A 15231-nucleotide genomic window follows, 5' to 3' on the forward strand; every position below is an offset into this window, starting at 1 on the left:
ACACAGAGAAACAGAGAGACAGAGAGAGAGAGACAGAGAGAGAGACACACAGAGATAGATAGAGAGACAGACAGACAGACAGAGACAGACAGACAAAGACAGACAGAGACAGAGACATAAAGAGAGAAAGGTGAACAACACACCCAAGGCTGGGTGTGGCAAGAGGTTGCTGTGAGGGGAAGGGTGAGGCAGGGCCAGGCATGGCAAATAATTTAACAACCAGTTCTCTGCCCTAATGACCAGCTGGATAGGTGTGGCTGAGTTGGGTCATGTGACTGGGTGGGAGTGAGTGACATTGAGTTGGTCGTGCCAACCCAGTCACACCGGTTGTTAAATTATTGGCTCCCGGTGTTTTGTTTTCAGGAAAATGGGTCCAAATGGCTCTGAGTGTTTAAGGTTGCAGATCCCTGGTATAGGATCTCCTGTTCAAGCAGGGGGTTGGACTAGAAGACCTCCAAGATCCCTTCCAACTCTATTATTCTATGTCTATCCTGTCTAAGTGAGAATTATTGATGTCAAGGGTTATGTTCTTCTATTTTGGGATTCTTGGAACCAAACCTGGACTGGATAGAAGCCACCCCACCTCCAAGTAGTTTTTTTCTCTGTGGTCATGGAACTAGGCAGATTAGTCCCTTACTTTCAGGTACTACTCAGAATTTCCTGGTCAAAGTATCTTTGGAATTGTGTGTTGCTTTATGACCCCAAATATAGGGATACATACATATACATATACATATACATATACATATACATATACATATACATATACATATACATATACATACATACATACATACATACATACATACATACATATATATATATATATATATATATATATATATATATATATATATATATATATTAGGCTGAGTCCTATCTTGACTCCACCCCCAGCTCTGCCTCTTCTCTGCCTTCTATAGAAAGGATCAGTTGTTCTTCTTCAAGGATGTTTTATTTTTAACTTTCCCATCCAGCCTGCAAGCCAGGGATTTTCTGATGGTTTGCCATTCCAATACTAACCAGGTTTGACTCTGGTTAGCTGTTTGAGATCAGGCACGTTAAACTATGTACTATTGAGGATGAAGTCTGCTGAGGACAAAAGATCCAAGCTTGATTCTAGATGATTTAATGAACAATTCATGTAGTTTTTTGTGCAACAGTATGGCAACAGTTGATCACCTTTTGGATTATTTATTCAACTTTCCTCTCTGGGATTCATAGGAGTCTTACAGGATATATTTTAAAACATTGATTGTAGTGTTGATGAAGTGAAATAGATGTTGTATGAGTCATTTGAACCTTCCTCTTTATATGATGTATTTTTAAAGCACTTGTACAGAAAAGATGCTAACAGCCTGAACTGATTTTACCTAGGTTCCCACATTAATGATGGACACCCAATTTTCAGAGTTCACCCCTGATATCACTCCTATCATGTTGGCTGCTCATACCAACAACTACGAGATCATAAAGCTGCTTGTCCAAAGACGGGTCACCATCCCACGGCCACATCAGATCCGATGCAACTGCGTAGAATGCGTCTCCAGTTCAGAAGTGGACAGCCTGAGGCATTCCAGATCGAGGCTAAACATATATAAAGCTTTGGCCAGTCCTTCACTCATCGCCTTATCTAGCGAGGACCCGATCTTGACAGCCTTTCGGCTAGGTTGGGAGCTGAAAGAACTCAGCAAGGTGGAGAATGAGTTCAAGGCTGAATATGAGGAGCTTTCCCAGCAGTGCAAGCGGTTTGCAAAAGATCTACTGGATCAGGCACGCAGCTCCCGAGAACTGGAAATCATCTTGAACCACAGGGATGATCAAAGTGAGGAGTTAGATCCCCAGAAGTGCCATGATTTGGCCAAACTAAAGGTAGCAATAAAGTACCATCAGAAAGAGGTAAGGCTTCTTATTTCTTCTTCTGTTGTGTGTGAGGATCTTTGTTCCCTTTTCTGATTGCTGATTGTTAAAAATTCTGTTTATATATAGCACCACAGATCAAACAAAGAGTACAGTCACCATGTGCTTTACTACTTAACTGCTTAACTCTAACAGGAAACAGGAAACTGTATTTAGAACAAAAGAACATAGATTCCATAGATCCAAACTTGTAAACACTGCTATTTACTAGCTGAATACTACTCTAGTCGTTGCATAAAAATACATAGAATAGAATAGAATAGAATAGAATAGAATAGAATAGAATAGAATAGAATAGAATAGAATAGAATAGAATAGAATAGAATTCTTTATTGGGCAAGTGTGATTGGACACCCGAAGAATTTGTCTTGGTGCATACACTCTCAGTGTACATAAAAGAAAAGATACATTTGTCAAGAATCATAAGGTTCAACACTTAATGATAGTCATAGGGAAACAGTCAATATACATCTTAAGGATACCAGCAACAAGGTTACAGTCATACAGTCTTAGGTGGAAGGAGATGGGTGATAGGAACGATGAGAAGATTAATAGTAATGCAGACTTTACATAAATTCCAACAAAATGTATTCTAACACTAATCTTCTCATCTCCAGCAGCATCTAAGGGATTGGAATTGTGGTGCTTCTCCATTTCAGATTAAAATGCTTACTTGAAGTCAGTTTTCCTAGTTTTTTCAGTCTTCTGATAAAGATTGGTTATTTTCTTTTGGAGGGACATTTGAGATATTGAGAAGCTTCTGGCAGGCATACAGTATTTGCCAAATGGCTGTTATAATATGCATAAGCATAAGGCTCATTCAATCTCATTGTATACATTTTGTGCATTGACAATAAAGATTTGATTTGATTTGGTTTGAAGCAGTAATAAAACTTCCATTGAGGAGGAACTGAGCTAACCTGCAGGATGTGTTCTGGATCTTTTTGAAATGCCAGATCTAAAATGCCTCAAAAGGTTTATGGTTCAGAAGATTTATTTCTGGAAACTGCCAAACTTTAACTTCAAATGGGCAAATGTGCTCTAAATTGGACAAACTATTAATCAAAGTATTAATACTGTCTACTGTTGATTTCACCCCATTCCTAAGAGATCTGTAAGGAGCGTCCATAAGCGCACCAACGTGCCTACCATCCCCGTCCCAATGTACCTTTCTTTTTGTATCCATTTCATGTATTCATAATCATGTTTATACTTTTATGTGTTATCTTATATATGCTTGATAAATTAAATAAATAAAATAAAATAATACATAAATAAATAATGACAGGCATGGGGAGATATGGTGGGAGACAAGAAGCAGGCTGTTCTCATGGAACATAGGGCCAATGTCTTTTGTAATCCAGATCTTTGGTCTCAGTCCCTGTACCCAGTTAAGAGACCTTCAGAGGTCTTGGTTTTCAGCTGCTGCTTCTAAATGCCAGATAGGTCTGTCATAAGGCCTCCCTCATTTGTAAGCATTCATGAGAGGACTGAACTGATAGGTGTCGAGCGTCAAGAAGCACTCGACATCGTGTCCATGCACCAGCAGAACATGGATATCCGGCTGGAAGGGGGGGGCTGAGCCACATGGGTGATGGTGGTGGAATAGGCTTCCGAGTAGGCGTTTATGTGCACAGGTGCCTTAAGGGATCACGTGGGATTAGTTTACCACTCTGAGAACGCTCTAGAAAAATGACGACATCCCAGTAAGCCCGGAGGAAATGAGGACGTACGAGACCTCCCAGCTGAGTGTAATCGAGAAGGCGCTATATAAGAACTCGATTGCAAGGGCGTGACAGCTGCGTCTTTGTTTTGCTATGTTTTGCATTCTGGTTTCTGTAAGAGCTGTTTGCCATGATTAAATGAAGATACATCAGCTTGGCTTTAAGCGTATTCTTTGGACGTGGACACAGTCCTAGGGGAGCCGAGAATAGGTATACTGAGGTCTGGCTGGGTTCAGAGGTGGGAGTGCCCTTTTGGAGATGTTTGCCAGCTCTGTTTGGGTTTAGCATCAACTGGGAGGGTGAAGGTGTGGTAATCATCATTCAGGAATTTCATGTTGAACCACCGCTTACCTGTTCATTAAGTTGAGCTCTAGGGGTTATTGGGATTGTTGTTGTCAGACCTGCTCCAATCTGATCCCTTAAGAGAGAAAGACCCTTGACTCCATTTTGTTGAAGCAAAAGGTTCATTTACTAAAAAGATGTTGGCTGCAGTAAAGTCAAGCTAGCTCTGGGTTTCCTGCACTCAAAAGATACAGAAATGTTTCCTCTCATCCCAGCCTTCCCCCCCCCCATGACCAATCCATCTTCAGCCAATTGGAACTCACTGAAGTGTTTTGAGAATGCTGAGATGTTTTGAGGTAATCAACATTCTTTCTCAGGGTGCCTGGCCTTGGATACTGGTACAAACTGGTGCCAAGCTTCTCTGGTCTTCATCACCTGTCAGTCCCCACTCCCTATTTCCCATCATGTACACACACAGATTTATTGCCCATCTATCCTTCCCTTTTCTTTCTAGCCTTTGATGGCAGGATGCCTGTGAGGCACCAAGCTGAGCTTGGCAGACCTGTAGTTGCTCTGGTGCCTTCCTCCATGATGCACAGTAACCTCCTTATCTGAACTTCTTGACTCCATTTTTGGGTTGGCAGTTCTCCAGACTTATGGTTTTGGTGGACATCAACCCTCTTTCTCTAAGAGCAAGGTCTGAGGCAGCTCAGGAGTTCATGACCACCATGATAACCAAGAGGCCAACATGGGAGCATGATCCTACACTGGATCTGGTGTTCCTGTTGGAGCAGCAGCTATGTGAAGTGCATTAAAGAGTTGGTAAGTGGACAGTATTTGAAATTCCACACAGAAATCTCAGCTGCTCTGGAGTTGAATGAGGTGTTTTATCTCTAGACAGTTCCTCCTCAATATGGCCATCTTGAGATAAATACCACAGGCTTTCCAAGATGGAAATGAAATTGCCAAATTACTCAAGATTTTTGCTTAGTTCCACATCTACCCACTCATACCCAATTAGCATAAATTGTTTGAACTCTAGTCAGCTCTGAAAATGTGTGGGAATCATATAAATGCATCTACGGAATGTTGACAGATGGCATTTCCTGGTCACACTTACAGTTTATTCATGGTGGCATGCTGCTGTGAAAACAGAGTAACGTTCTTCCACTGCACTGTGCACCTGCTGCAATCTTTTAGTAGCAACATATGGGAGTGCCCCATGGCAGGCAGAGGTTGGAGAGGAAGAAGGGAGATAGAACATAGAATCTTAGGGCAGGAAGATTTTGGAGGTTTTCTAGTCCAACATCTTGTTCAAGGTAAGACACCTTATACCATTCCAGTCAAGTCTATTTTTGAAAGCCTCTAGTGATGCAGCATTCCATTGATTAATTGTTGTCATTCTCAAGAAATTTCTCCTTATTTCTAGGTTGGATCTTTTCTTGATAAATTTCCACCTATTACTTCTTGTCGTGCCCTCTGGTGCTTTGGAGAATAGGTTAACTCCCTCTTCTCTGTGATAGACTGCTATCATGTCACCTCTAGTCCCTCTCTTTGTTAGATTATCTAGTTACCTCAACATGCAGCACATTGCTGCATGTGATGGACTGATGGAGGCAGAATGGGACAACTTGCTGCAGCCAAATCACCATGGCCAATTTGCCACAGCCAACTCACTGTGGGACAACTCGCTGCGGGACAATTCAACAATTCAATTTAATTATTTAAAATAATTTTAAAAATATTTTAATTTTTGTCATTCGCATTTCATTTTGTTGGCATCCTTTCTTTAATAATTCTATTCCACTATTTCTTCAATATTAGTGTAACTCTTTTCACAAGTTGGCGAGTTCTCCCATAGTGAATTGGCCACGGTGATTGGCCCTACAGTGAGTTGGTTGCAGGGGTTGGCCGCAGCAAGTTAGCTGTGGTGAGTTGGCCATGTGTTGTGGCCCGCCAGCGGCCTGTGCAGATCGTGGCTGATCCCAACGACGAGGAGGCTGGTGTGGGGTCAAGCCAGCAGCCTGTGCAGCCGGCGCTCGCATCAGACAGTGAGAAGACTGAAGAGGATGTGGTGCCAGAGGCAGAGACTCAGCCAGGGCCTTCAGAACCTCCAGAGGCTCCTTCAACTGGAGAGAGCGAAGTGGAGGAGCCTCTCCTCAATGCTCGAGCACGCAGGGCTGCCACTCCTGCTGAGTGGCTACTCAGGAGGAGGAGGTCTCCTCGAGAGTAAGATTTGAGGATAATTGGCCACTCCCTTAGTCTATTTAAGTCGCACGCAGTTAGTAATTTCTTGCTGGAAACAACATGTAATTGTTACAGAGCATTTTGGAGACTGAGTGTCTTATCATATCTTGTTTTCTGGGCTGGTTGCCAACCTTTGCCGGACTTTGTTTATTCTTGGTACGTTATAACTTTGATAAGGACTGTTGGTGTGTGTCACAATCCTTGGGAATCCGGAGCTGGGGCAGAACACCATGGCAAGTTGGCAGTGATGAATTGTCATAGACCTGATACAGGTGTGGACTTAGTGAAGCCTGGGTGGGGGAAAGGATGGTGTTGAATAGATTGGAGTCCGAAACCTGGAGTTTCTGCCAACTCAGGGGCTGTGTTTGGACCACATATTTAAGCTTGATGGTTGAATCTTACATCATCAAATAGGCTTGGCTTGCACTTAACTTGTAGGAGGGGAAAGGAGAGAGAGATTTAACCTGGGTAATCCTTGTTGATGTTTCCTTATGAAAAAAAACTCTCATAGTTTCATAGTTAGTTTATTGTGAATTCTCAGCTCATAAATTTTTTTAATGCATAATTTTAATTAAAATAATTTTTTTGCAAAGATTGAAAAAGCTACAGAAACTGAGAAGAAGAAATAGAAATATTATGAAAGAGTAAAAGAAAAAAATGAAGAATAGCAAAAACGAAAAAAGAATATCTAAAGAAGTGAGCAGCAAATTGCTATATGTATTTGTATCTAGTATCTTTTCTCTTTTTCACGTCCACCATGAATGATAAAGTATCCCTTCATTTTTTGATATTTCCAAACAGTCATTGGAAGTACCTGTAGATATCTTAGACAATATCTCTAGTGTCATATCATTGCAATACTTATTTTAAAAAAATTAATATACATTTCCTGTTGAGAATCAAAAAGGAAGCTGAAGTCTATAATTGGAAACTCCTCCTGTTCTCCTGCTCCCATTCATAGTCAGTTGTTCAAGATGTTAAAAAGTTAGGCATTAAAAGGGGAATTATTCAGGTGGCCCTTTAGGAAGGGTTATACTTGAGCCTTCCAGCCATACCTTGAGCCCTAAAGATTTAAAAAGCCTCTTGATCTGGTTTAAAATACCCTTCCAAATACAACTCAAATCAGGATTGAATTGCAAAGCACATATGTGAAGGAAGAGTGAAAAGCTCAGGAGGGGGAAGGCTAAGAAAGTCATGGTTGGATGCACTTGATGAAATCTTTAAAAATAAAAAGTGGTGAGAAGTCTTGGTAGTACAGTGGTCTAAGGCACCCTGTTATTAAGCTGGTTATTAAGACCAGATGCCTGCAATTACTGCAGGTTGGAATCTCACCAAGGCTCAAGGTTGACTCAGCCTTCCATCCTTTCTAAGATAGGTAAATTGAGGACCCAGTTGTGGGGGCAATAAGCTGACTTTGTATAAATATACAAAAGAATGAAGGCTATATATATATATTTGTCTTTATGTAGCAATACTTACTAGAAAGGGAAATGCTGCAGGGATGTGCAAGTAGGTACATCTCTGAGGGATAAACACTAACATCACTTTAATCCTGCTAATTCTAACCCAGCAGGAGTCAAAATGATTGGATCATATGTTAGTTTAATTAGTAATATCTCTATCCACAAATGCCATGGATCATTACTGTAAATTTAGAAGTGATCACTCTGATTTGTAGGATTGGCTTCTAAATAAATCTGTTTGTCTATTCTGTCCAACATCATCTTCTGTTAATCTAGATAGTTTTATAATCCACAAGCCAAGCCTTTCTCATGGTATATGAAGGCTTTTTCATTTAATTGGAATTGATGAAATGTTATCTCCAAATACTCATACCTTTGTGAAACTTTCAATAAATCCTGATTTCTCTTGAGACCAAATAAGTCCTGACCTCTCTTGAGAGCAAACTAATTCTTAAAATATAGAAAATGTTTATGTAATTTTGATGTGAAGTGCAAGTCAGGATCTATTCATTTCAGCAAGAAGTGGATCTTGATTAAGAGGTCCACCATCCATTCTAGTTTTGGTAGGAGATTTAAAGTGATATAGGGCAGGGGTGAAATGCTACCGGTTTGGGGCGGTTCACCTGAACTGGTAGTGAAAATGCTACTGGTTCGCCCAAACTGGTAGTAAAAAAATGCTTTAAAAAGTAAAAAAAAAAAAAAAAGTTCTGATGATCACGCAGTACAGCTGATCCTCGGAACATTTTTTTACTTTTTTTTAGCATTTTTTTTACTACTGGTTGGGGTGAATAGATTGTTTAAAAATGCTTTTAAAAAGTAAAAAAAAAGTTCTGACAATCAGCTGTGACAATCAGCTGTGCCGCGTGATGGTCGGAACTTTTTTTTTACTTTTTAAAGCATTTTTTTACTACCTATTGCCCGAACCGGTATTTATGATATTTTGTTTTTGAGCTCTCTGTGACTCTGTGACATTCCTGCTTGTTGCAGGGGCCATTTTGTATGAAGTCCAGCTGCTTTTGCATTGTGTGTGAGTCAGTTCAGTGTTGGGTTCCAAATTTTTTTACTACCAGTTTTGTGGGCGTGGCTTGATGGTCATGTGACTGGGTGGGCATGGCTTTGTGTTCATGTGATTGGGTGGGCATGGCCAACTTGATGTCACTCATGTCAAGGGTTAGAGTTAGGGTTAGGGTTAGGGTGCCTGGCCTCTCCTCACCTCAAAGGACTCAATGAGATACAATTTCCCTGTCTATTTATTTACTACTACTTAACATCCAAAATATACTATTTAATTCTATGTATATATGCCATATGTGTACATAGATATTACATAGTATAGAGTGTGTATAGGCAAAAAAAGATACATTATCTACTATATATACTGTATGTGTATGTACACACACACACAGCTCTTATAAAACTATACACATTCAACCTCACTTACTACATTTGGAAAAACACACCCAGAGTCCACTTTCTGCCACACATATACCTATAACTTCTGTACATTTAGAACATTTCACATACCTTCAGATGTTCTTCCCTAGCTTGCACATGACTGTTAGAACCAGGAGAGGTCATGGATTGAGTAAAATGTGGTGAAACTCACTTAACAACGCTCTTGCTTAGCAACCAAAATTTTGGGCTCAATTGTGGTCATAAGTCAAGGACTATTTCTGCCTTCCTCTGCATGGCAGCCTTGTCCTAGTAAACTCCTTCTCCTTTCTGGCAATTTTCCTTTCTGTTAGAGGCACCAAAATAATCCAGATGATATAAGGTTTCCTGCTGGAGCAGGAGGTTGGACTAGATGGCCTCCAAGGTCCCTTCCAGCCCTAGATTGCTGTCCTGTTTCAAAGCGTCTTCTGGATCCAAGGGGAACAATCCATGTCGCTAACCCCCCCCCCCCAAAAAAAAACAATCCACATCACATCTGTTTTAGGGGTGGAGGTTCAATTCATTGCCCAGTTAAAGACTGAAATGAAATGCTCCAGGCTGACAGTATTGCTTTCAATGACATTCGGCTCTGAGTCAGATCGGGCTTTTTTTTTTTTTTTTGCATGAAGGAGGAACACGGAGCGAACGAAAAAAAAGAGCCTCCAGCTTCCGACAGCCCATCTCTCTCTCCCCCACCACCATGTTTCCCTTTTACCTTTCTTTAACCCGCTCTGCTTCCCTCCCCAAACTTTGTGAAGCATCCTTCTTGCCACAAAGCCCTTGAGGAGGCTGCAGGAGAGGGAAAAGGGGAAAAAAGGCTCTGCCTTTGAAGCATCTCAAAGGAGACCTCCTTGTGTGTGTGTGTTTGGCAGGCTGAGGTGAGCCAGGTGAAGGGAAACAGGGAACCACGCCAACTGCAATCAGCCCCTTTCCTTCTGTGTGCCACCAAACACACAGAGAAGGAGGTCTCCTTCGAGAGGCTTCAGAGGCAGAGCCTTTTTTTCCTTTTCCCCTCCTGCAGCTGCCTCGAGGGCTTTGCGGCGTGGAGGACGCTTTCTTCACAGGCCGTGATGATGGGAGCAGCCCCCTCCCGAGGTTTGGGGAGGGAGGGGCATGTTAAAGAAAGGTAAAAGGGAAGCAGGGAGGGGGGGTGGCAAGCTGGCCACAGGGACACGGGAAGGCAGCATGGAAGGCAGGCAAGCATGGCAGGGCTGTGGGGAAGAAAGTTGGCTGCTAGCTCCCTTCCCCACAGCTGGGTAGCCCTGCTATCCTTGCCTGCCTTCCCGGTAGTCCTCATGGCTAGGCCCGCTAGCCTGCCTTCGCAAGCTGGCCATGGGGACACTGGGAAGGCCGCATGGAAGGCAGACAAGCTTGTTGGGGCTATCCAGGCCAAAGGGAAGGAAGAGAGAGATATATTTCTCAAAATTCCTCTTATCTTTTTAATTATTAACAATATATATTTATAAATCACATCTTAATCATTTCTATTTCCCCCCGACCTAATTAGTTCTTAATGTAATCTTGATTCGCCTTCTTTTCCCTTTTTTGATTATATTTCAAATATATAATTTAAAATATTACAATTATTATAATTCCCCCAATTAAATTTATCCATATTATTACAACTTATCATTTTATAAACCTCCAACACTGCAATTAAGAATATGACAATTCTTGCAATTTCTCTAATTTTCAATATAGCATATTTAAAACATAAAACATAAGACTTATTTATTTACTTCATACATCTCTATGTTTTCCCATTTTTTTTTATTCAAAAAGTTTATTTTATTTTATTTCCAATTTATATACTGCCCTTCTCCCTGAGGACTCAGGGCGGTGTACAGGCCTTCCCCCTGGGGGTCACCAGCCTACATTGTTTGGCTGATGGCACCCTGAGGAGGCCCTCTCTATGGGAGCGCACGGGTCAATGGGAGGTCATCGGAAGCAGCAGGCAGTCTCGAAGATAGCTAGGCCCTATGCCATGGAGCGCTTTAAAGGTGACGACCAACACCTTGAAGCGCACCCGGAAGACCACTGGGAGCCAGTGCAGCTCGCGCAGGAGCGGTGTTACATGGGAGCGCCATGCTGCTCCCGTCACTACCCGCGCTGCTGCATTCTGGACCAGTTGGAGCCTCTGGGTGCTCTTCAAGGGAAGCCCCATGTAGCCCCATGTAGCCCCAAGCCCCATTTTATAAACAAACAAACAAACAATACATAATCAATCAGTCAATATATCTTCTGAATACATCTTTTGTGTCTTCTTTTTGCTCCTCCAATATTTATCATATCTTAATATTCATTTCCTTTATTATGACATTTCCCCCACTTTCCTTACTTCTCTATTAATACATTTATCTATCTTTTAATTTTATTGAAAATTAGACAACCATTTTATCCTCACACAACCTTCAACCCCCCCCTTCCCCACCCCAACCCCCGACTTCCCAGAGCAAAAACAAGGTATAGCATTTGTTGTAGCGCGGGAATAACAAGAGACACAAGCAAGCTAGTGACAACAGCTCTTTAATTCAGGATGAGACTTCAGCAAAGAAACACAGGCAACAGCCCTCCTTATATACAGTTCAGAAATAACCGTTAACCAATCACAAGCATTCCTGCATTTGAATTTCCCACACAAAATAGATACATACATAATAGCATTAAACAAACATAAGCTAAAATATACTAATTTACTACAAGATTCAAAACTCCCTCACACTCTTTAACTCCTCTTTTAAAAATTGTTCATCAGCCTCCTCTTTTGAAGTTCTAATTTAAACATTATAAAACTTTCTTTAAAGCATATCTTTTTAGAAGAAAAAAAATTATTTTATATCCATTCAATTTTAAATTAACCATTTTAATACTTCAGTAATATTCTTCAGAATATAAACTTAAAGATACTATTAATCCATTGAGTTAAATTATTTCTAACTCTTGAATTCATTCTTCAAAATATCAATTTTGAAACTTTCAGAAAGCTATCCATTAACTTTAAAGTTAACCATTTTAATACCTCAGTAATTTTTAAAAAGCTATCCATTTTTAGTTAAACATTTTTACTTAAACTTAAAAAAAATACTAATTTCAGTAAACTTCTTGAGTTCATTCTTCAAAATATCAATTTCAAAACTTTCAGAAAGTTATCAATTAAGTTTAAAGTTAAGCATTTTAATACCTCGATAATTAATTTTTTTAAAAAAAGTTTTTAGTTAAACATTTTTACTTAAACTTAAAAAATACTAATTTCAGTAAACTTTTCAAATTTATTATTAAAATCCTCCCCAAAAGAAACTAATCTTCAATTCTTCCTTTCTTCCTATATTTTTTCCAGTCCTTCTTCTTCAATAGTACTTTCTTCTTCAACATTGCTCCTCCCCCTGCTTTTATTTTCGAAAATTTTTGAATATAGATTTGAGGCTGATGCTTCTTTGGAAATCGTTCTCTTCTAAAAGTTATCTCCTTCAATTTGAAACCTAACTATCACTTTCACTAGTAAGTTTCATTTTAACGCCCTTAAGCGCCATCTTTTTTCTTTTTCTTTTAAACGGAGTAAAAGTTTAATACTTGCATTTTCTGTTCTCCTGATTTTGCTCTGCCAGCGTCCAGGTTCAAATTTTCTCATAATCCTTAAAATTGCTCTGCTGGTGTGGTTGCAACCCTTTGTTCTGCATAAAGCAGAATCGTCCCGGATCCAGAGCACTGAAGGGCTTTCAGGGAGCTCTCACCCTGCAAACCCCAGGCTTAAAAAAAAAGCCTGGGGGTCTAGGGGAGCTCTACCCAGACCCTTCTGCTTTTCTCTCCCCCTTTTTCCCTGGGGGAGAGTTTTGAGCCACTAGAACAGCTGATTTTCGCTGTTCTAGCGGCAAATGGAATCACGGGGCTGGAGCTCCTAAAGGAGCGTCCATTCGGGGAACGTGGAGCCACCAGAAGATTTTTTCCCATCATTTTAAGTCACTTAATTGGTATCACTATTTTATCTTTTTTCTAACATTCATCTTACCTGTTAAATCTTACAGTTCTAAATGTATTCCCTCTCTCATTTCTTTCTTCCTTTCTTCATTTCTCCTCTTCTATTTTTTTTCTTTTTCTTTTTCCTCCCTCTTCCTTTCTTTTGTGTTTTAAGATTCTGATCTCTCCTGTTCTGCAATATATTACCCATTATTCCTCCTCTCTCTTTCCTTTTTCTTATATTTCCATTGTTAATCCCAGTAGATTTGTTTTGTATTTTAAAGTCATAAAATCTTTTGTTTTGCCCTTTATTTCCCATTATTTTCCATCCCTTTTCCCTCTTTCTTGTACTTCCACTGTAAATCCCAGTGTAATCATTTAATCTTTTTATATTTTTTTATTCCATCCTCTTTTCTTTCTCTGTTTCTTTCCCCTTTTTCTATATTTTCCATTATTAATGCCACTGTAGTTTTTAAGGTTCTCCCTTTTATTATCACAACCCATATGATTGTTTAATTTTCCATAGTCAGTCTCTTTGTCTTTGTTTTCTTCTTCGTTGTCAATCTCTCTTTCCTGTTTTTTATTGGTTATTTCCTTTTCAGCTTCCATGTATTCTGGCTCAGTCTTTGTTTCATCAAGTTTTGATTTTCCCAAAAAATCAAAGATTGTAATCATTTCCTTTACTTCCAAGCACATTATCTTCATCATTTCCTTAAGTTCCTGCGCCATTTTATTCTTTCTGGGTTGATATTATTCCAATTTAAAGCCACATTGTAATCCTCCTTTTTTAATCATCAAAGTCTAACTGCTTATAGACACACAAATCCTCCTTAATTCTCACAGTTTATCATTTTAAAAATTCAAGGTTTTATTTTTTTTTCTCACTTCTTCAAAGTTTTCCCTCAAAACCAAAAGTTTAGTGTCATACTCTTATTTCTCCTGAAGATGTCTCTCTACAATCCACAATTCCACTCAGCCGGTTAAAAAGTGTCCATTTTGTATTGTAATCCACTTTATCAATCTTTACGAATTCAAAACAGAGAAAAAGAAAGTTTTCCCACTTCTTCTTTAACTTTTATATCCAACCAATCAGTTTATCATCCAATCCAAATCTGAAAAGTCCAAATTCCAACTTTATATTTTCATTCACATTCAATTTTAAATCTTTAGTTGGGCTCTCCTATTGAGTGCTTGTCACTTCCGTATTTTCTCTCTGTCCGTTGTCTCCCCCCATCTCTATTTAGCCGCTATTTCCACGCCAGCGTAACTCTAAAATTTTCCAAATTTTCTTTTATTACCTGTGAGTTGGCCAATCACTTACCCGGTACCAGCACTCTGTCCAAATCTTCACTCCTGCACAACACTTATTCCGGATGCTCCGGCTTCATGGTGATTCGCACTGATCGCCGCTCCCATCGTTGGATTGAAGAGCTTTTCTCGGGCTTTCCAAGGAACTTGCCTGTTCCTCTTTAGCTACCGAGCTGCCTCTCCTTCTTCTACAGGACAGATCCAGTCCGAAGACCCCCTGGCGACGGTTCATCTGGCTGGGTTTCGCCAGGCTCATTGGAGCCTGGTATTTTCCCAACCAGTCACGCCGCGTCGGTTCCAGGGGTCTAAGACAACTTGCTGCAGCCAATTTGCTGTGGCCAACTCATCACAGCCCACTTGCCAATTCACCATGGGACAAGAGTTTCACTAATATCAAATAAATGGTGAAATAGAACCATTAAAGAGAGGATGCTAAAAGAGGGAGAAAATGAAATGTAAGTGACAAAAATTAAAATAATTTTTAAATTATTTTAAATAATTACATTGCATTGTTGAATTGTTCCATAGCAAATTGGCCACAAGTTTTCCCATGATGAGTTGGCTGCAGCAAGTTGTTCCATTCTGAGTTATAACCTCAATCCCTCTGTCAAAAAATATACTGTCTTTATTCCAAATAGAAGAGGAATCAATTTCATGCATCATGGCTACTGATCTCAAGATGCCACTTAAGAAGTGGATCCATAACCATTTGAATAACTATATTCAACACATTTCATTGTAACTCATGATTTCCTATGAAATGATTGGCAAATATCAGTAGATTCAAGAGAAGTTTCTTTCTTCCATGGCACAGGACCTGGGTACCTTCGAGACCGTCTTCTGCCACCAATAGCCTCCCACCGACCAGTCCGTTCCCACAGAGAGAGTCTCCTCAGGGTGCC

At 40.0% G+C, this 15231-nt stretch overlaps 1 protein-coding gene across 1 annotated transcript in view; it reads left to right on the forward strand.

Moving 5' to 3' along the window:
* The window catches only part of TRPC5 (transient receptor potential cation channel subfamily C member 5), a 242908-nt gene that overhangs the window by 69924 nt on the left and 157753 nt on the right, over positions 1–15231 (forward strand). The window contains exon 2 of the mRNA XM_070951894.1: positions 1378–1899. Within this exon, the coding sequence (XP_070807995.1) occupies positions 1378–1899 (522 nt within the window). The remainder of the gene's footprint in view (positions 1–1377; positions 1900–15231) is intronic.

This window comes from Pituophis catenifer, unplaced genomic scaffold (genome assembly GCF_029215685.1).
Source record: "Pituophis catenifer annectens isolate HBS135680 unplaced genomic scaffold, rPitCat1.0.hap2 SCAF_11, whole genome shotgun sequence".
Classification (NCBI taxonomy): domain Eukaryota; kingdom Metazoa; phylum Chordata; class Lepidosauria; order Squamata; family Colubridae; genus Pituophis; species Pituophis catenifer.